Source organism: Equus asinus, chromosome 6 (assembly GCF_041296235.1).
Source record: "Equus asinus isolate D_3611 breed Donkey chromosome 6, EquAss-T2T_v2, whole genome shotgun sequence".
Lineage (NCBI taxonomy): Eukaryota > Metazoa > Chordata > Mammalia > Perissodactyla > Equidae > Equus > Equus asinus.
Window position 1 is genome coordinate 27,754,154 of NC_091795.1, and position 21,294 is coordinate 27,775,447.

At 38.3% G+C, this 21,294-nt stretch overlaps 1 gene segment (V, D, J or C); it reads right to left on the bottom strand.

Annotated features, from left to right (window-relative positions):
- Positions 1-977: 977 nt before the first annotated feature.
- LOC106838629 (immunoglobulin kappa variable 4-1-like) lies at positions 978-20,367 on the bottom strand. The segment is given in 4 exon segments: positions 978-1,693; positions 4,063-14,987; positions 19,734-20,076; positions 20,292-20,367. Coding segments are annotated over 3 exon segments (396 nt in total).
- Positions 20,368-21,294: the final 927 nt, after the last annotated feature.

Below are 21,294 nucleotides of genomic sequence, written 5' to 3' on the forward strand. Positions count from 1 at the left end.
TTTTCAATTTTCTGTAACCAAAAAATATTTTATTATTAAAGCTGCTTTTTCCTGAAGGCATCTAAGTATACAACAAACCTGCGAGCTTGGGTACCAGGGCCGTGCAAAGGCCAGAGAGTCTGAAGTGGAGGCCCAGAGACCACCCAGGTGAGAAGTTCTGAGGGAGATCAATCCTACATTAGTCTGAAGCCCCTCAGGATCTCTCAGGATAAGAGCAAACCAAATCTGGACAGAACTCTCCCCTCCCCTCAACTTCTGGGAACGGAACTGCGGGGACAACTGCTTAGATTTGTTGCAGAACTAGAGACGAAAGGGAAAAGCAAGAAGAAAAAATACCCTTCCCTAGGAAATTGTGACTGTAGATCCATCTCCACAGGGGATCACATCCCAAGCATGCATGGCCTAAGTGAGTCTGGAACTTTCCAGCTTTCAACTTGATTTACCCATCCAACTAGTAGAGGCCACAAGCACCTGGAATAAACAAACATAAAACTTCTCTTGAAGAGGACAATCCCATTCTAAACTCTCAGGAGACCTCAGAAATAATTTTTGAAAAGCCAACATGAGAGAGACGTCAGATATTTCTCAATAAACAAGAAAACAAGATTACCTGAATTTGAACAACATGAGTAACAGCAGAATCACAGAAAGCAGATAAGGAAGTCCCTGTAGGATTTCAGAAATTGAAATGAGCACAAATAGTTTATTTTTTAAACAAATAGCAGACATGGATATATCTAGAAGGAAAAGGAAATTGTAAAGGGTGTTGTTACAGTCTTTTTTTTCCATTTTTATTTTATTTTTTATTTTTATTTTTAATTAATTAATTAATTTATTTATTTATGTTTGGATGTACATCATAATATATTTCAAATTCTGTGTAGATTACAACATGTTCACCACCCAACAACTAATTATAGTCCACCCCCTCACATGTGAGCCTAATCACCCCTTTTGCCCTCCCCCCTCCCCTCTTCCCATATGGTAACCACCAATCCAATCTCCATTGCTATGTGTTTGTTTGTCGTTGTTTTTATCTTCTACTTATGAGTGAGATCATATGGCATTTGACATTCTCCCTCTGACTTATTTCACTCAGCAAAATACCCTCAAGTTTCATCCATGTTGTCACAAATGGCCGGATTTCATCATTTCTTATGGCTGAGTAGTAGTCCATCGTGTATAAATATCACATCTTCTTTATCCATTCGTCCCTTGATGGGCACCTAGGTTGCTTCCATGTCTTGGCTATTGTGTATAATGCCGCAATGAACATAGGGGTGCAAGAGTCTTTATGCCTTTGTGTTTTAAAGTTCTTTGGATAAAAACCCAGCAGTGGGATAGTTGGATCATATGGTAGATCTATCCTTAATTTTCTGAGGATACTCCATACTGCTTTCCATAGCGGCTGCACCAGTTTGCACTCGCACTGGCAGTGAACAAGGGTTCCCTTCTCTCCACATCCTCTCCAACATTTGTTGTTTCCTGTCTTGTTAATTACAGCCATTCTGACCAGAGTGAGGTGATACCTCATTGTAGTTTTGATTTGCATTTCCCGGATAGCTAATGATGTTGAGCATCTTTTCATATGCCTGTTGGCCATCCGTATATCTTCTTTGGAGAAATTTGTGTTCAGATCTTTTGCCCACTTTTTAATTGGGTTGTTGGTTTATATTACAGTCTTTACGAAGAACTAAAATTAAAACCCAGAAGATAAATTTACCTTAGCTAACTTTAAATACACAAGCAAGCCAGCCAAGATCAAACATGTCAGGCCCATATTAACAGAACTACTCAACCAAGTAATAATCATGACAGCAATAAAAACGCTACCGTTTTAAGCCACTGCATTTTGTGGGTGGTCTACTACACAAGAGCTAACTAAGACATCATACAGTTTTAATTTTCTACCCACTGTTATACCAGCCAGCTTTTATTCCCTTCCTTGGTTATTTTTCTTCACAGCACTTAGTAAATGTTTACTGACACAGTTGTTTATTATCTGGCTCCCTCAACTGGAATGAAAACAAATATTTTTACTCTTGACACATAATAAGCACCCCAAAAAACATGTCTTGAATGAATGAGTAAAACATGAATTACTCAATATCAATACTTTAAATATATTTCTAATTATTATAAGAAGTTGTTATGCAGGAAAGAGTGTTCAACTACACTGATCAGGGATCAGGGACTACACTTGCTGGGATCTTTCCTGAAACTAAATTTCATTAACCCATGTATTTCAGAAGGAGGTGAAGAAATAATGCTGAAATCACTGGAGTTTTTCCTTATTTTCACTGAAATGGGCATGTTAATTAAATGTTTTCCAAGGAATTCAAATTACAGCACACTTAGAATCACAATTTCCTTCAGTCACGAAGTTAGACTTGGGTGCCGATTGGGATTGATTTAAAGAGAAAGTTCAGGGGCCAGCCTGGTGGCTGACTGGTTAAGTTCATGCACTCTTCTTTGGTGGCCCAGGGTTTCACCAACTGAGATCCTGGGCATGGACCGAGCACCGTTCATCAAGCCATGCTGAGGTGGCATCACACATAGCAGAACAAGGACCTACAATTAGTCTATACAACTATGTACTGGGGAGCTTTGGGGAGAAGGAGAAGAAGAAAAACAAAAAGATTGGCAACAGATGTTAGCTCAGGTGACAATCTTTAAAAAAAAAGAGGGAGAGAAAGAAAGTTGACAAATGATGAGAAAAGGCAATGGGGAACACTATCATGTGTTTCTAGAGTGACAGAGTCAAAGAATTAGAGAAATGCCTTTGTAAGAATGAGTATGACTGAAGGAAACGGAGAGAAGATAAGGATGGTACAAAGGAGACTGAGAAGGAAAGAAACTCAGTGACTTTGATCAGAAAGACTTGGCTGGAAAATAGGCCCATGGAAGGAAAAAGCAAAAGAGGGATTCTACCATCTGTGTGGAAGGTTTTGAATAGGAGAGGTCAAGTGCTTAATATTGAGATGTTCCAGAGTTTGAGGGTGATAGCAGATAAAGAAAGAAGACCAAGAGAATCAGGAATTAAAATAGAAATGTTCCAGAGTAAAAGAGAGACAGAGAAGATAGAGTTGTTCCATCTGGGTATAAATTCACTAGACACTTTTATGGAAGGTAGAGACAAACACTGACTGAATCATGTGATCAGTCCATGGGAACCATGCAGGTTCCCATGACGCAAAAACTCCTAATCTCTAAGAGATCTCTACAGCATTTTTTCTTCTATAACCTCCCACACAATCCAGATCCTGAAATCCAGATCCAGAGGTCCAGAAAAGGTCATCTGCCAGAATATTTTCCTGGGCCTTGCAATCCCTCCAAGCAATAAGTCAGGAGATACTACCTTTCAGATAGACAGAGGATTGTGCATGTTCAGGACTCTGTAGGGAGGAAGCAGCTGGTTCAGCAAAGATTCACTGACCCATGGTTCTCGGACTGAAGTTTGTGTTCAAGGCTGAAGCACTGTGGGAGGATAGCTACCATACTGCTGACAGATATCAATAGCCATATCTTCTGCCTGGAGGCTGCCGAGTGTGAGAGTGAAATCTATCCCAGATTAACTGCCTGACTGAATCAGTCAGGAAACCCAGATGACCTGGTGGATGCTGCATACATTAGCAGCTTAGGAGCCTGTCCTGGTTTTTGCTGGTACTGGACTAAGAAGTTGCTAACACTCTCACTAGCCCTGCAGCCAAGGGTGACCATCAGTCTTGGACACACAGCCAAGGAATCTGGAGACTGGGTCATCACGATGTCCCCACAAACACCTGTAATCACAAACGGATAATGATGATACACACACTCTTCATCACAGACACATAGAAATACATAAATTAAAATGTGTGTTCTAATGGTATTCCATTTCAGCAAATAATTGGGTCTATTTTGGAAATAGCCTATATTTCTCACTATATCTTAGAATTAGTTTTTTTTTTAAATTTCATAAGATATTACTCCAAACGGACTGAGGCACTTTTAAATTTCTCACCTGATACCCAGAGCAACAAGGACATAAGGACTTGTTTCTGCAACATCATTTTTTTGTACCTTTTTGCTTGAAGTTGCTTAGCTCACATTGCACGGCTTCTTTTATAAAACCTCAGTGGCTGATCTGGGCCTGCGGGGGCCTGTGCAAAGCATTCGGTGAGTATAGCAGCAAATGGCTTGAGCAGTGGGTTCCTCATATCAGCAATCCTGGTGAAATAATAAAACATGTTGGAGAAATACTAGAAAGTGAAAAAAGAAAGGAAGCGAGGAAGGAAGGAAGTGAGGGAGGGAAGAAGGAATAAAAAGAAAATGGGGAATGTTTCACCCAATTTTTTAAAAAATGTCAAAACTCTAAAGGCATTTTTATGCTGAAGGTGTGTAAGAGCACTGCAAACACTTGAGCTTGGTTTGAGGGCCATAGAGATAAAAGACATGCCCAGAATTTATTCATTTATTAAGACATATGGGGCCATAATTTGAGCTAGGGGCCAGAGGGACTCTAACCTCAAATGGAGTGTCAATCAAAGAGACACTGGGACCTATCCTTTCACAACTGCTAGGAACTGAAAAGAGGGCTCTGCATTCATTGCAAAAATGGATTTAAAAAAAAGCAAACAAGAGTTCTTTGGGAGATTATGGCTGCAGGCCAACCTTTGCAAAGATTTTTCCTCCATGTATGCATGGCCCATATGAGTCTAGAACTCTCCATGCTTGGAATTGGGTTAAGATATTCCTAGTGGTACAGACTCCAAATGAAAGCCTCGCTGGAGAAGAACATCTCTATCCTAAATACTCAGGAAACCGCACAAGTAACTTTTCAAGGATCAATACCACCAAGAAATCAAGGATTCTTGGCATCCAAGAAAATAAGATAATTTGAATACGAATAAGAAAAAAATGAAAATAACAAAGAACAAAGAGTTCTGCCCAGACTTGAGATTTGGAAATTAGGAAATTATGAGAGCTTATTTAAAGAAATAAATTAGAAATTTGTCATTGCATACAATAAAAAGGAAAATTAAAATAAAATAAGATTTGAAAAAGAACCAAACAAAATTTCTGAAAGTTAGAAATGGAATGACCACAATTTTAAACATCAATTATCTTAACAAAAATACCATAAACTGGGTGGCTTATAAACAACAGAAACTTATTTCTCACAATTTTTGAGGCTGGGAAGTCCAAGATTGAGGTACCAGCAGGATCAATGCGTGGTGAAAGCCCACTTCTTGGTTCATACATGGCCCTCTTCTTGCTGCGTCTTCACATGATGGAAGGGATGAAGGAATTCTCTGGGGTTTCTTTTATAAGAGTGCTAAGCCCATTCATGAGAGCTCCACCTTCATGACCTAATCACTTTCCAAAGGCCCCCATGTACTAATACCATCACATTGTGGGTTAGGATTCAGCATATGAATTTGGGGGGATGTAAACATTCAGTCTCTAGCATCAGTGGAAAAGGATTTCCACTTCCGGGCAAAATGGGGTAACAAGAATGAGATTTACATTCCCACATGTGTGAGTGTGTGTCTTTGAAAACAGTGGTTTTCAGGACACTGGACATCAGGCAATGAAGGACAGCCTGAGAAACAAGAAACAAATGAGCTGAGTCGGATGAGTGTACCAGCTTATTGTCTTGAGAGAGTTTTCAGTCTGCAGCATAAGGAGGAGGAATCAGAGAGAGCCCAGTAGACTCCCTGGTTGAGGAAACAAAGCTGAAAATCCAGAAAGACTGAAGAGGCTAAAGTTTGCAGGACAAAGTACCACAGAAGAAAAAGCTGCAGAGATAGAGAGAACTCCTTATATCTGTTGACAATACATCTAGAGTATTCAACAGACAGCTGTTTGATGCATGTTTATAAGGAAACTGCCTGATGCCAAGCAAAGAACTTTCCAAGAAAATTGGAGGTAACAATATCTGGCACTCACACAGGGACAGAAATAATGCCTGTTTCCACATGAAAACCTCATAATTCACAAGACATGGAGTAAAGTAATAAGAAGGACTTTGTCTTTCTATTGAGGATAATTAGCTCTAAAGTAAATACTGCTCTGGTCCCAACAAACAAACCCTTAAAAGCAAGACCCAAAAGAATCAAATTTTTCCAAGTAATTTAACTATGTTCCAGAACAAAGTTTAAGAATATATATATCAATTCAATGATGGCAAGCACACAACAAGGTGAAATTCGCTTGATCTTATATCCCATGAAAAATTACCAATCATGCAAAAAATCAGCAATATAAACCGTAATGAGGTGAATACTTAATCAATCTAAACCAAACCAGAACTGACAAAAATGCTGGAATTAGCAGTCATGAATGTTACAAGTTATTATAACTGTATTACATATATTCAAAAGTTAGGTAGAGACATAGAAGATATTTAAAAAGAGAGTTAAAGTGAAGTACTAGAGGTGAAAACTAAGTGTGTCTGATATAAAATAGTGGATGTAATTAATCAGAGATGACAAAAACTGGTACAAATATACTGGGTGGAATTAATCAGATATGGCAGAAGAATAGATTAGTATACATGAAGACATAACAATAGAAACCATCAAACATGAAACAGAAGAAAAAGAATCCTGAAAAAGTGGCAAGTTCATTGGTGAGCCAAAGATGGCTTCAAGTGGCTAACATGCATTTAACTGAAGTTCCAAAGGAGAAGGAAGATAGGAGGCAGAAAAAATATTTGAAGAAGAAATGCCCAGAAATATTCCAAATTTGATGAAAATTATAAATGAAGAGATCCAGGAAACTCAATGAACGGTAAGCATAAGAGACATGAAGAAAAATTCACCAAAGCTTATCTTCATGATCAAATTCTTCAAAGCAAATGATAAGATGAATACCACAGTGAGAAAAAACACATTACATAGGGAGGAACAAAAATAAGGATGTCAGCAGATTTCTCTTGGTAACAAGGCAAGCCCAAAGACAGTGGAGGAACATCTTGAAAGCATTGAGAACAACTGTCAACCAAAAATTCTATACCCAGAAAAATCATATTTCAAAGAAAATATAGCATAAAGATTTCTAAAACAAAACAAACCTGAAAGAACACGTCGCCAGTAGTTCCACACTACAAGAAATACTGAAAGAAGTCCTCCCAGCAAAAGGAAATGATAGCAGATGAAAATACAAATAGCACCAGAAAAGGTAACTGCAGGGGTAAATTTGTGAGATATTTTTCTTATTATTTAAATCTCTTTAAAACTTAGTTTACTATGTAGTCAAAAATTATAACAATGTATTATGGGATTTACAACATATATAAAAGTAAAATGCACGACAAAAATAGCATAAAGGTCAAGGGGTAGAAGTGGAATATATTATTGAAAGATTCTAACACTAGATAGCAAGTGATGGTAGAGTATGGTAAGTAAAGACATATACTACAAACCCCCAAATAACCACTTAAATGAAAAATCAAAGAATTATACATGATAAGCCAACAAAGAAAATTAAAGGAATCACAAGAAATACTCAAAATACTCCAAAAGTAAACAGAAAAAGAGCAAAGAAGGAAGAAAGAAGAGATGGGACAAATGGAAAATAAATAGCAAGATACAAAGAGATTAAAATTTAAAAGATTAACCATTCTAACACTAACCAAAAAAAATGGAGTGGGTATTGTAATATCAGATGGATTTAGGAGAGCAAAGAATATTACCAGGAACAAAGAAAGTCATTTTGTACTGATAAAGGGGTCAATTATTCAAAAAGACATAATACTATTAAACATTTATGTGGATACGTTCACTTTTTGATTGTAGAGGTTAATTCACAGGTACATGCATATATCATATCTTGTCAAGTTGTGCACTTTAAATATGTGTAGTTTATTGCTTGTTAATTTTACTGTAATAAAACTTTTTTTAATCACACATTATTGAGCCAAGAAAGAAAAGAGAGAGAGAAAAGAGAATCACTCCCTTTCTTCTGCCAGAAAAGAAAAATCTTAAATTAGCATATTTACAGTTTCATGGACAATTCAACGACTGTTCAATTTCAACGCCATTGACCTACCTCTTGATTTATATGCTATTATTATCATAAGTTTCATCTCTATGTATATTTTAACTCTGCAAAGTATTATTTTTGTTTTATAAGCTGATAGACATCACACTTATGCCCATATTTTACTGCATTTCTTACAGCATCTCTACATTAGTTATCCATTGCTATGTAACAAATTGCCACAAATTTAAGCAACATAGATATTGAACATTTATGGTCTCACACAGTTCTGTGAGTCAGGAATTTGAGGATGGCTTCCCTGGCTGGTTCTGGCTCCAGGTTTCTCATCAGGCTGCTGTCAAGATGTCATCCAGAGCTGTAGTCATCAAAAGACTTGACTGCTGGCTTTCAAGGTGGCCTTTATATGTTGGTAACGGAAAGTAGGAAGAAAAAAACTCCCTAAGAAGTTGTGACGGTAGATCAATTCCCGCATGGTTTCACATCCCAAGCATACATGGCCTAAGTGAGTCTGGAACTTTCCAACTTTGAACTTGATTTAGCCCATTCAACTAGTAGAGCCCCCAAGCACCTGGAATAAAGAAACACAAAACTTCTCTTGAGGAGGATACATCCATTCTAAACTCTCAGGAGACTTCTCAAATAATTTTTGAAGGGCCAACATGAGCAAGATGTCAGAGGTTTCTTGAAATAAAAGAAAATGAGACTGCCTGAACATGAACAACATGTGTAACAACAGAATCACAGAAAGGAGACAAGAAAGTACCCATAGGATTTCAGATTTTGAAATTAGCATAAATAGCTTATTTTTTAAAAAAAATGAATAACAAATATGGATATATCTAGAGGGAAAAGGACACTATAAATGGTGATATTACAGTCTTTAAGAAGAACCAAACTAAAACCCAGAACAGCCAACACAGTACTGAAGAAGAACAAAGTCAAAGGACTGACACTACCTGACTTCAAGACCTACTGTAAAGTTACAGTAAATGAGACAACTTGACAATGGTGAAAGAGTAGACAAATACAGATCAATTGAACATAACAGAGAGCCCAGAAATAGACCTACACAAATAGGATTAACCGATCTTTGACAAAGCGGCAAAGGCAATTCAATGGAAAAAAGAGCTTTTTCAGCAAATGGTGCTGAAACAACTGGACATCCACATAAAAAAAGAAAAATAAATCTTAGCACAGACTTTACTCAAAATGGATCATAAACCTAAATGTAAATCAAAACTTTAAAGCTCCTGGAAGATAATATAGGAGGAAATTTAATTGACCTTGAGTTTAGTGATGACTTCTTAGATATAACACCAAAAGCACAATCCATGAAAGAAAAAATGTATATGTGGAACTTCATTAAAATTAGTAACTTCTGGGGGCCAGACCAGTGGTGCAGTGGTTAAGTTAACACATTCCACTTCAGCAGCCCAGGGTTCACCTGTTGGCATCCTGGGTGCAGACCTACACACCACTTGTCAAGCCATGCTGTGGCAGGTGTCCCACATATAAAGTAGAGGAAGATGGGCATAGATGTTAGCTCAGGGCCAGTCTTGGTCAGCAAAAAGAAGAGTATTGGTGACAAATGTTAGCTCAGGGCTAATCTTCCTCAAAATAATAAAAAAAAAATTAAAAAGAAAACTAGTAACTTCTGCCCCGTGAAAGATACTGTTAAGAGAATGAGAAGCAAGCCACAGATTGAAAGAAAATATTTTCAAAATGCATATTCTAACATAAGAGTAGTATCCAAAATATCCAAATAGCCTTAAAAGTCACAGTTGAAAATGAACAATCCAGTTAAAAGAGCCAAAATATCAGAAAAGACATTTCACCAAAGAATACATACAGATGGCAAATAAACATATGAAAACATGCTCCACATCACATGTCATTAAGGAATTGCAAATTAAAACAATGACATAGCACTCCACACCTATTAGAATGACCAAAATCCAAAACACTGACAATACCAAATGCTAGTGAGGGTGTGGAACAACAGGAACACTTATCATTTCTATGTGGAATCTGAAAAAGCCAAAGTCATAGAAACAGAGATAGAAAGTTGGTCACCAGGGACTGGGGGTGGGACAAATGAGGAGATGCTGGACAAAGAGTACACACTTTCAGTTATAAGATGAAAAAGTCCTGGGGATCTAATGTGCAGTTTGATGATTATGGTTTATAACACTGTATTATATACTTAAAAGTTACTATAAGGGTATATCTTAAATATTTTCACCACAAACAAGTCATGGTAATTATGTGACATGATGGTGATGTTAGCTAACACTGTGGTAGTAATCCTTTTGCAATATATGTGTGTCAAATCAACATGTTGTACACCTTAGAGTAACACAATGTTATATGTCATTTACATCTCAATAAATCTGGGGGAAAATGCTAGTAACAAAAGAATGTATACAAATATATGATATGATTTGCATTTCCCTAATAATTAGTGAGGTTGAACATCTTTTCATTTGCCTGTTGGCCATCTGTATATCTTCCTCAGAAAAACGACTGTTCAGATCCTCTGCCCGTTTTGTCGAGCTGTTCATCTTTTTGTTGTTGAGTTGAATGTTCCTTATATATTTTGGATATTAACCCCTTATCGGATATATGGTTTTCAAACATTTTCTCCCAGTTGGTGGGTTGTCTTTTCATTTTGTTGATGGTTTCCTTTACCATACAGAAGCTTTTTAGTTTCATGTGGTCCCATTTGTTTATTTATTCTTTGGTTAACCTTCATGAGGAGACATGATATTCAAAAGGATACTGCTAAGACCAATGTCAAAGAGCATACTACCTATGATTTCTTCCAGGAGTTTTATGTTTTCAGGTCTTACATTCAAGTCTTTCATCCATTTTGAGCTAATTTTTGTGCATGGTATAAGAAAATAGTCTACTGTCATTCTTTTGCATGTGGCTGTCTAGTTTTCCCAACATCATTTATTGAAGAAACTTTCCCTTCTCCATTGTATGGTCTTGGCTCTGTAGTCAAAAATTGGCTCTCCATAGATGGATGGGTTTATTTCTGGGTTCTCAGTTCAGTTCCATTGATCTGTGTGTCTGTTTTTCTGCAGGTACCATGCTATTTTGACTACTGTAGCATTGTAGTATATTTTGAAATAAGGGAGTGTGGTACCTCCATCTTTGCTCTTTTGTCTCAGGATTGCTTTGGCTATTCTGGGTCTTTTGACTCCATTTGTATATAGTACCATACCAAGCAAAGCTTTATGGTTTAGAGATCTAGAATGTAAAATGCAGGAAATGACCACTACAAATATTGAAGATAGGGTTTAATTTTGAGCGGAAGGAAAGGTTATGGTTATTAAAGGACACATGGGATTTCAGGGCAGCAGGAGGCCAGAAAAATACTAGATATTGATGATATCTTGAGGAGTACTAAAATATTAGTCAATAAAAAATGTACATATGTGTATGTTGTGCACATATTGGTGTTATATTAATAATAAACTTTTAAATATATTTATTATAATATAATCTCACAATTTTATTGATATATACTAAAAATTATATCCGCAAAGTACCTGGCACAGTACTTGCCATAGACTGGTCAATTAATATTTGTTGAATAAATGAATAAATAAAAAATAAAATGAATAACAGAAAGCATTAATTGTATTAAAGTTCATATCGTTGGATAGAAGAGCACATCTTTCATCAATTGATACTTCCAATTCAGACTTCTCTTTCAAATTCCAAAATATTAAGTTTATTCTTGGATATCTCAAGGACACCCTAAACTTAGTATCTTTAATATATAAATCACTATCGTCTCCCCCTCTACATCTCAATCGGCCAAACCACATCCTAAGAAAGGGGACACCATGCATCTTGAGTAAACTACAAACATTGGAGATATCTGTGACACTGATTTTTACCTCAATCCTCATAGCCAATTTTACAACATACATATTCCCAAATCCATCCACTTCTTTCCATCTTCAGAGTCATGGCCTTAGACGAAGCCATGAGCATCTCTCTTCTGGATTCCTAAAATAGATTCCTAACTTCTATTCTTGAATCTATTCTTGTCTCACTCCAAAATGTTCTCCACTGAAACAAGAATGATCTTCTTCAAAGGCAAATTTGATCATGTCATCTCTTTGCCTAAAAGACTTCCAAATCTTGCTATCCTGCATAGGATAAACAAAAGAGACACTTAGAATTCCCTTCCAGATGGCCTCATATATACATCTCCTACCTCAAAATCTGCATTTTTGTAGCATTCTTTTACCAATGTGTATATCCCTACCACATAAACTCCTGAGAGTATGGATCATGTCTTTCATTGGTCACCACAATTATTATAACACTAGTACTCAGAAAAGTACCTGGAATATAGTTGATCTTCAGTTAGCATTTGTTTAGGAAATGCATGAATGAAAAAAAATAAAGGAAAGAAAACAGCAAGTCTATCAAGTTTACTTTCAATTGTAACATAATCTTAAGCAATATACTAATGAGATGTTTTTTGCAACCCTATAAATTGTTCTAAATTTTGATAGAAGTGTAAAGAGTTTAGTACAAATATAAATATTTTGTGGGAAAGAAACTTTGACGAAGACATAATGCTGTCAAATATGGAAACATTTTTATCAGTCCGGGCATTTGATTAGAAACAACAGAAACCAACCGGGTCTAACCTAAGCACAAAAGGAAATGACTGAACCTTATTATATGACTTACAGATTTGATGGGAAGTTCTGGTAACATGCTATAGAAAAGGCATGGGAGTTGGATGGCATAACTGTCCAAGAAAAATCACAGAAAGAGATTTTATATGACACCACTGCCACCACAGATGGGCAGTGGCAGTCCTACTGGTACCACCACTGCTCTACACCAGACATGGCACATTGGATGTTGGAGGCCTCTACTGCTGCCATCTTGGGAGATCGCTCTATTTGCAAACATTTTAGACTCTATGAGTTGAGCGTTAAAACAATTTCCACATGTACACTTCAACAAATGCTTCATCATGAATATATTTCTGTTTCTAGCAACTGTACTAGGGATGCTAAAACATAACTAATTTCATCTTAGTTTTGGCAAAGAATCTAAGAGCAAATGCTTAGGCACCAATTACTGTTATTTAAAAAGTAAGGAAAGCACAGCTTACAAGATTTTTAAACACAAGCCTGTGCTCTATGAATTTCACATCATACTCTTTGGTTCTTTACATGTGTTCCTCCAGCCCCTACGACATCCTGAGAGGGTGATCTGAGCCACATAAACGGAGCCATATCTGGGGGATAGAGCTTGAGCAACATCAAGCAAAAAGAGAAGTTACAAGGTGATGTCACCAGCCCAGATCCTCAGGTTCTTGCTGTACCATGTTTCAGATGAGAGAATATTTACAAACACAGAAATGAAATTTTCCCTCCAAAGTAATCCTCCTCTTCATAAAGACCCATAATCTTAAAATTGGATATAAAATAAAGGCTACAAGCAACATACACTTGTCCACCTGTCACAGAAACTACATTTCAGCTTGATTTTTTCGTCTATCCCTGAGTTACACAGCATTTCTGGATCAGCCCCATGTGCCTCTGATTGCAGGTTCCAGTGGGTAGATTGTGCTCTCTCAGGCTGCAGAGTCCTTGCCTGTCTCCCCAGGAAAGAGAGTCTCTATCAGCTGCAGAGCCACGGAAAGCCTCCTCTATGTGGATGTCAGGCATTACTTAGCGTGGTACCAGTACAGACCTGGGTAGCCCCCCAAGGCCCTCATTTACCATGCTTCCACTCGAGTTAACAGCATGCTCACCGGGTTCAGTGGCAGTGGGTCTGGGACAGACTTCACTCCTATCATCAGCAGCCTGGAAGCTAAAGATAGTACAACTAATTACTGTTTTTCAACCTCAAGATGTATTCTCATAACAACATGACCCCAAATGTAAACCTTCCTACCAGGGCAAGTGAGATAGGTGTCCAGCTACTTTTCACTTTCTAGCTACTTGTACAAATATAGGATTATTTTTTATTGTTTGTTTGATTTGGTTTGGTTTGGTTTGTTGGGGAAAAAAAGAGTTGGAATGGTATAGTTTAAAAATCTTCAGCTGGGACTCCTCTTATTCCAAAAGAGAGTGAGTCTCCTTCTCTATATTTCCATCCACTTCCTTTAAATTTTATTTCAGCCCTAACTCTGAGTCTCAGTGTGAAGTCATGCAGCCCAATGTAGTCCCCTCCACTCAGATCCCAAACATGTTCCCCAGATAGAACCTCCTCTCTAGGCAAGTTTGTAGTCACTGTCCACTGAGCATCCCTATTTCCCTACTTGCCATTTAACTTTGATTCCAGAGAAAACATCCCAGGAATGAGAAAACACTAGATCTCTGCCTATCCTTGTGATAGAACCAATGCAAATTATACTTTTCCCAATATGTTTTGTTCGTTTATTTTGGATAAGGAAGATTGGCCCTAAACTAAGTCTGTGCATATCTTCCTCTATATTTTTTACGTTGTATGCTGCCACAGCATGGCTTGATGAGCAGTGTGCAGGTCCTTGCCAGGCTCTGGGCCCACGAACAATAGGCTTCCGAAGCAGAGTGCACAAACTTAACTACTGCACCAATGGGCAGGTCACCCCCCAATACGTTTTTACCATTAAAAAAAAAAAGACTCCCAGTCAAAACTGAGAAGTGAAGAACAGTTTCCTTTTATAATTAGAAAAGTTTTTAAGTTTGAAAACAACTGTAAAGCAGAATTTAGAGAGCAGCAAACAAATACATGGAAGACTTGAGGGATGAAAGACTCATTCCTAACTAGCAGGACTTTAAAAATCTCCCAAACTCACACGCCTTCCCAACCACTGATAAGATCTAGAGTTTCCATCTCTTCTGAATGCTCTCTTAGCTTGTGTGCTCTTTAGCCTTCTGGTCTCCCCTGAGTACAGTGCTTCCTCTGCAGCCTTCTCAAGGAGTTCCCGTTGCCCACTTTGTTTGCCACTTCTAGATCTCTTCCATACCTCCTACCTAAAAAATAAAATAATAAAAAACAATCTTTGAATTCTGTGTAGGTAGACTACATGACTCAGTATCACTCCTTATTGCAGTCATATACCAGCTCCAAGGCCTCTTCTCATTTGGGGGATATTTTTGTTCCTGGCTTACAGACACTTTCTTCAAATCCAAGCCTGTCACTATTCCTGGTAATGTCAATAAACTCATATATAAACCTTCCATTATACTGATCAGTCAGTTCTTTGATTGAATCTCCTCCAATTGTCTCTTCTTTACTCAGTCTTGATCACTCACTTCCATGACCATGTCTTAGATGTGGCATTAGAAAATAATTGCAACTTCTTTATCACCAAAATGTTAAACACTTCACTCTTGACCACTTCTAAGAGCTCTCTCCATCTGGTATGCCATTGCCAATAATTTCTAGCCTTCATCAGGACCTGAAATCTGTAGGGAAACTAATCTTGTGTTTCAATGGAAAATTAGGCATATCTATAACATACCTTTCTGGGTTATCAGAGTCTACCCCTGTTTACTGTCTTTGAAATGTTTTGTAACTCTTTATAAATTGTAGGTAACTGATAGATACCTGAATTCTGTCCTGTCTAGTAGAGATTTAATTGACTTTCTTTTTTTTTGTTTTTGAGGAGTATTAGCCCTGAGCTAACATCTGTTGCCAATCTTCCTCTTTTTACTGAGGAAGACTGGCCCTGAGCTAACATCCATGCCCATCTTCCTCTACTTTATATGTGGGACGCCTACCACAGCATGGCTTGCCAAGAGGTGCCATGTCTGCACCCGGGATCTGAACTGACAAACCCAGACCGCCAAAGCAGAACTTTGCAATTGACCGCTGAGGCCCTAACTGACTTCCTTACCACCACTTGGAAAAACCACTTCGTTTGTCTCTATTTGCAATTCTTTCTATTACTTCATATATATCCATGCTGTTTTGACTTTTCCCTTGAGCCAAATACATCTTCCTATCTCACTCATATCATGTGAGTAAAATAAATTATTTTACGCATGTTTATTGTTATTATTTATCCATGAGAGTCAAAATTTTACTGTTCTTTGAAAATCATCTTTTGACAAATCTGTTGACTTTTCTACATTTTGTCTGTCCCTAAGCCCCTCATATTCTCATTTCCCTCCTTACTCACCTTAAATTCCGTGATCCTTATTTATAATGACTGCCTTATACACAAGAAGTCCCTTGGTCTTCTATTGTTTCGTTACATACAGCAAAATCCCAAATCTCTATGTGCCTTCCCCCACATTTCTGATATGACTGGACAAAAACACAATAATTCTGACATCTCACTTCAGATTCATAACCATGAACTTCCTGAGGACCCCAAATACTGCACTGCTATCACGTTTCCTTTCCCTGGTTGATTCAGTTTTCACTCTTTCTCTTTCCTTCTTTACTTCAAGTTCTAACATCTCTACTCCATCCTAACTGTAAGCCAATTACCCCATTTCCTGTTTCCGAGGTAAAGAGATGCAATCAGAAGAGAACTTGCACTGGTCCCTCCCATAGGTTCTTCTGGTCCCCTGGCATCTATATTGCCACATTCTACTTTCCTTCCTGTTACTGTAGAGGAGCAGACAACCCTCCCATCTGAGGACACTTCCTCTGATCCCATAGCTCTTCCCTTTAACAGCATTGCTTGACATTTCTCCCTCTTTCCTGAATTATCAGTATTCTCTCTTTAGCACTATTCCTGTCAGCATGCAAAATCTTTTGTAAAAACTCTTTGACCTCACATCTCTCTCCAGTCGTGGCCAGCTTCATCTTCTGTTTACTGTAAAGCTCATTGAAACAGCTAATACAGTCATCACTTTCAAACCTTCTATTCTCTTTCTTTCTTTAGCTTCCTCCATTCAAGATATTACCCACACCATCTCACTGAAACTGTTCTGCTCAAGGTCACTAGTAACTTCTATATTGCCAAATTCAATGCTCACATCCCAGTCCTCACCTCACTAGACCCATCAGCAGCATTTAGCATGTTGACACATCCTCCCTCTTGATGCACCTTTTTCTCTGAGCTCCAGGACATCAGACTATCTTGCTTGTCTTCCAACCCACTGTTCCTTCTCAGACTCCTTGACTGCTTCTTGCTCATCTCTCCTGCTTCAGGCTCAGTCACTGGGCATCTAATCAAGTCAACACTTATCCCATTGTAACAAGTTACAAGATTTCAATCTCCAGTCCAGTTCTCTCCCCTGAACTCTAGACTCATATATCCAATGGTCTACTTTGCAACCACACTTGAAGGTTTAACACACATCTCAAACATAAAATGTCCAGAACCAAATTCCTGCTCTTCCACCCCAAATCTACTCTCACCACAGTTATCTCTATCTAAATAAATGACAACTCCATTGTTCTGGTATTCAGAAAATAACCTTGCAGTCCCCAGATCTCTCTTTCTCTCACACTCCTTGTCAAAACCATCAGTATTATTATCTCTATCCTCAAAATATAACACTTCTCGCCACCTCTACTGCTATTGCCATAGACCAAACCTGTCATGCTCTCTAGCCTGGACGATAGCAATGGCCAGAAAACAGAGAGATCCTCTACAACTACATATCAAATCATGTCCTCCTCTGTCCAAAACTGTCCCCTTACCATACCCTTCAAGATACAACTCAAATCATAGAGAAGTCTCCTAAATCCTATACAATGTGGCAACTTCATTACTTATTTGATCTTATTTCCACTACTGTCCCCTTTTCACACTCCATTTTAGCAACATGGCTTCCCTCTATTTTTCCAACATGCTGATCACGTTTCTGCCTTAGAAATTTGCTGTGTCCTCTAACTAAAACTCTATTGCCTGGAGATATTTCTATGGCTTATTACCTCACCACATCAAGACTTTGAATAAGTCATATCTTCTCAGCCTCACGTTCTCCATGACCAACTATAGTTGATTGATTGCATTGATATAGATTGATTGCAAAAACGGATCCCCTGTTCTTAAGGGAGATCCTCCACGTCTTCTTTTATCTATTCTTTTTGCAGTATAACTCTGTATTTCCTCTTATCAAGAGGTAGAGGCTATTTACCCTCTCCTTCAATAGGATCAATTGCATTGATCATTAGAATGCATCAAATGGGACATTGTGACAGTGCTGAGTCTAGGCTTCAAGGTGCCTTATGTGGTTTTACTTTCTGTCTTGGGACTCTACCAACGGCCATAGGAAGTTGAGATTAGTCAGCCGGTTGATGAGAGACATGAGGTCATCACCCAGACAACCCCAGCTGATGGTCAGCCAACTACAGAAATGTGAAAGAGATGAAAGAAACATGAGCCCTTCCATACTAACTAGCACGAGTTGACCTGTCAGTTGACTTCAAACACACAAACAAGCCAGCCAAGATCAATCAAGTCTGGCCCATATTAACAGAACTACTCAGATGACCCATAAACATAACAACAATAAAAATGCTACCATTTTAAGCCACTCCATTTTCTGAGTGGTTTATTCCATGACAATAGCTAAATACTACATCATCCAGTTTTAAGTTTCTACTCACTGTTACCCCTTATGCTTTTACGCTTTCCTTGCTTTAGTTTTCTTCATAGCACTTAAAAAGGAACAGAGTAAATATATACTAAAGCAATTGTTTCTTGTCTGGCTCACCCAACCAGAACCAAAGCAGATATTATTGCACTTGATACATAGTAAGCACTGGAAAAATATATCTTGAATGAGTGAATGACATGTATTCCTCAATGCCAATACTTTAAACATATTTCTAATTATTATAAGAAGCTGTTATGAAGGTAAGAGTGCTCAGAGTACATAGATCAGATTTGCTGGGATCATTTGTGAAGCTAAATTTCATTAACCCATGTTTTTCAGAAGGAGGTGAAGACTCATTTTTTCCACTTTTACACTGAAATGAGCAGGTTAACTAAATGTTGTCCAAGGGACTCAAGTTATAGCACCCCTAGAGCCATGATTCCCTTCAGTAACAAAGTTAGCCTTGAGTGCCCATTGAGATGGATTTAAAGAGAAAGTTGACATATGATGAGAAAAGGTAATAGAGAACAATATATATTTCTAGAGTGACAGAGTTAAAGAACTAGAGAATTGCCTTTGTAAGAATCAGTACAATGGAGGAATTGGAGAGAAGATTAAATGGTGGTACAAAAGGAGAAAGAGTAGGAAAGCAACTTCAGTGACAGTGACCATAAAAGCTTAGCTGGAATACAGCATCCAAGGAAAAGAAAAGAAGCAGGAGATGGATACTATCTTCTTTGTGGAAGATTTTGAATAAGAAGCGTCAAGCATTTAGTAGTGGGATGGTCCAGATTTAGAAGGTAATGGCAGATAAAGAAGGGAGACCAGGAGAATCAAGAATTAAAATACAAATATTGCAGAGTCAAGGAGACACAGAGAAGTGAGAATTGATCGATCAGTGAGTAAGATTCACTGAAACATTCTCCAGAGGGTAGAGACAAACCTTATTGGCTCAGTCATGCAATCAGTCCATGAGAAACGTGCAGGTGCCTGTGAAACAAAGCCCCAGATCTCTAAGAGATCTTTACAGCTTTTTTTCCCAAGGATCTCCTACAAAAAAGCATCCATAAAAAGCAAGCTTCCTTAATTTTCTCCTGGGCCCAAAAATCCTTCAAGGAATAAGTCAGGAGATAAGATTTCTCAGGTAGAGAGAGGAATGTACAGGTTCACGGCCGTGTTGGGAGGAAGAAGCTGGTGAAGAAAAGACTCACAGACCCATGGTTTGGGGAGGAGGTTTCTGTTCGAGGCTGAAGCACTGTGGGAGGAGCACTATTATACTGCTGACAGTAATAAATGGCCAGATCTTCAGCCTGGAGGCTGCTGATGGTGAGAGTGAAATCTGTCCCAGATCCACTGCCACTGAATCGGTCGGGGACCCCAGACGCTCTGCTGGATGCACTGTAGATGAGCTGCTTAGGAGCCTGTCCTGGTTTTTGCTGGTACCAAGCTAAGTAGCTGCTAGCACTCTGACTGGCCTTGCACTTCATCTCGACTCTCTGTCCTAGAGATGCTGCCAAGGAACCTGGAGACTGGGTCATCACGATGTCCCCACAGGCACCTGCAATCACAAATGGATAATGATGATACACACACACTTTATCATAGACACATTGAAGTATGTAATTTAAAATGTGCTTTCTAATGGCATTACAGGTCAGCACATAATTGGGTCTATTTTGGAAATACCTAGTATTTCCTAGTATATCTTAAAATTATTTTTTTAATTCTGAAATGATATTACTCCAAAAACATTGAGGAACTTAAATGTCTCACCTGAGACCCAAAGCAACAAGGATATAAGGACCTGTGTCTGTGACATCATCTTGCTGTCCCTGCCTGCCTGATGAACCTCAGCCCACACTGCAAAGACCTTTTATAAAACCTGAACAGCTGATCTGGGCCTGCAAGGGTCTATGCAAAACACTCAATGAGTACAGAAGCAACTTGCATGTGCAGTGGGCTGTGAAAGCATCTAATGCAAATCAAGAGCCAAAAATATCATCACCAAAAATGTGGTTGTATGACCAGAAGTCTACTTAGAAGCTCTAAAACTACAAACTGCTAGATGATCTAATGAAGAGTTTCTATTTTAAAGTCAAAATTATTTTCAAATGCGTTCAGTTTCCAGAAATTATGGGCAAGGTTCCAGATATGAACAATCCTGGTGGAATAATAAAACAGCCAGAAAAAAACTAAAAAGTGAGAAAAGAAAGGAAGAGCAGGAAAGAGGGAGGGGAAAGGGAAGGAAAGACTGAAGGAAGGAAGGAAGCAAAGTAATAAGAAAGAGACAGAAGGACGGAGGGACCAATGGAGGTAGTGAGGGAGGGAAGAAGGGTCCAAAGAAACAATGGGGAACTTTTGGCCCAATTTTGTAAAAGAATCTATGACCAGCAAATGAGCTCTGAAGACATTTTTATCCTAAAGGTATGTAAGTACACTGGAAACACGTGAGCATGGATTTAGGGGACATACAAAGGCCAGAGAAATAGAAAACAGGCCCAGAAATTACTCATTTGCAAACGCATGTGGAGCCCTAATTTGAGCTAGGGGCAAGAGGGACTCTAATCTCAGATGAACTGTCAACCAAAGAGAAACTGGAACCTATCCTTCCCACAACTGCTAGAAACCGAATAGAGGCCTCTGCATTCATTGCAACAGTAGAGAGAAAAAGACAAACAAGATATCCTTAGGAAGTTATGGTTCCAGTATCCTTTGCAAGGATTTTTACTCCACATCTGTATGGCTTATATTGGTTTGGGAGTCTCCAACCTTGGAA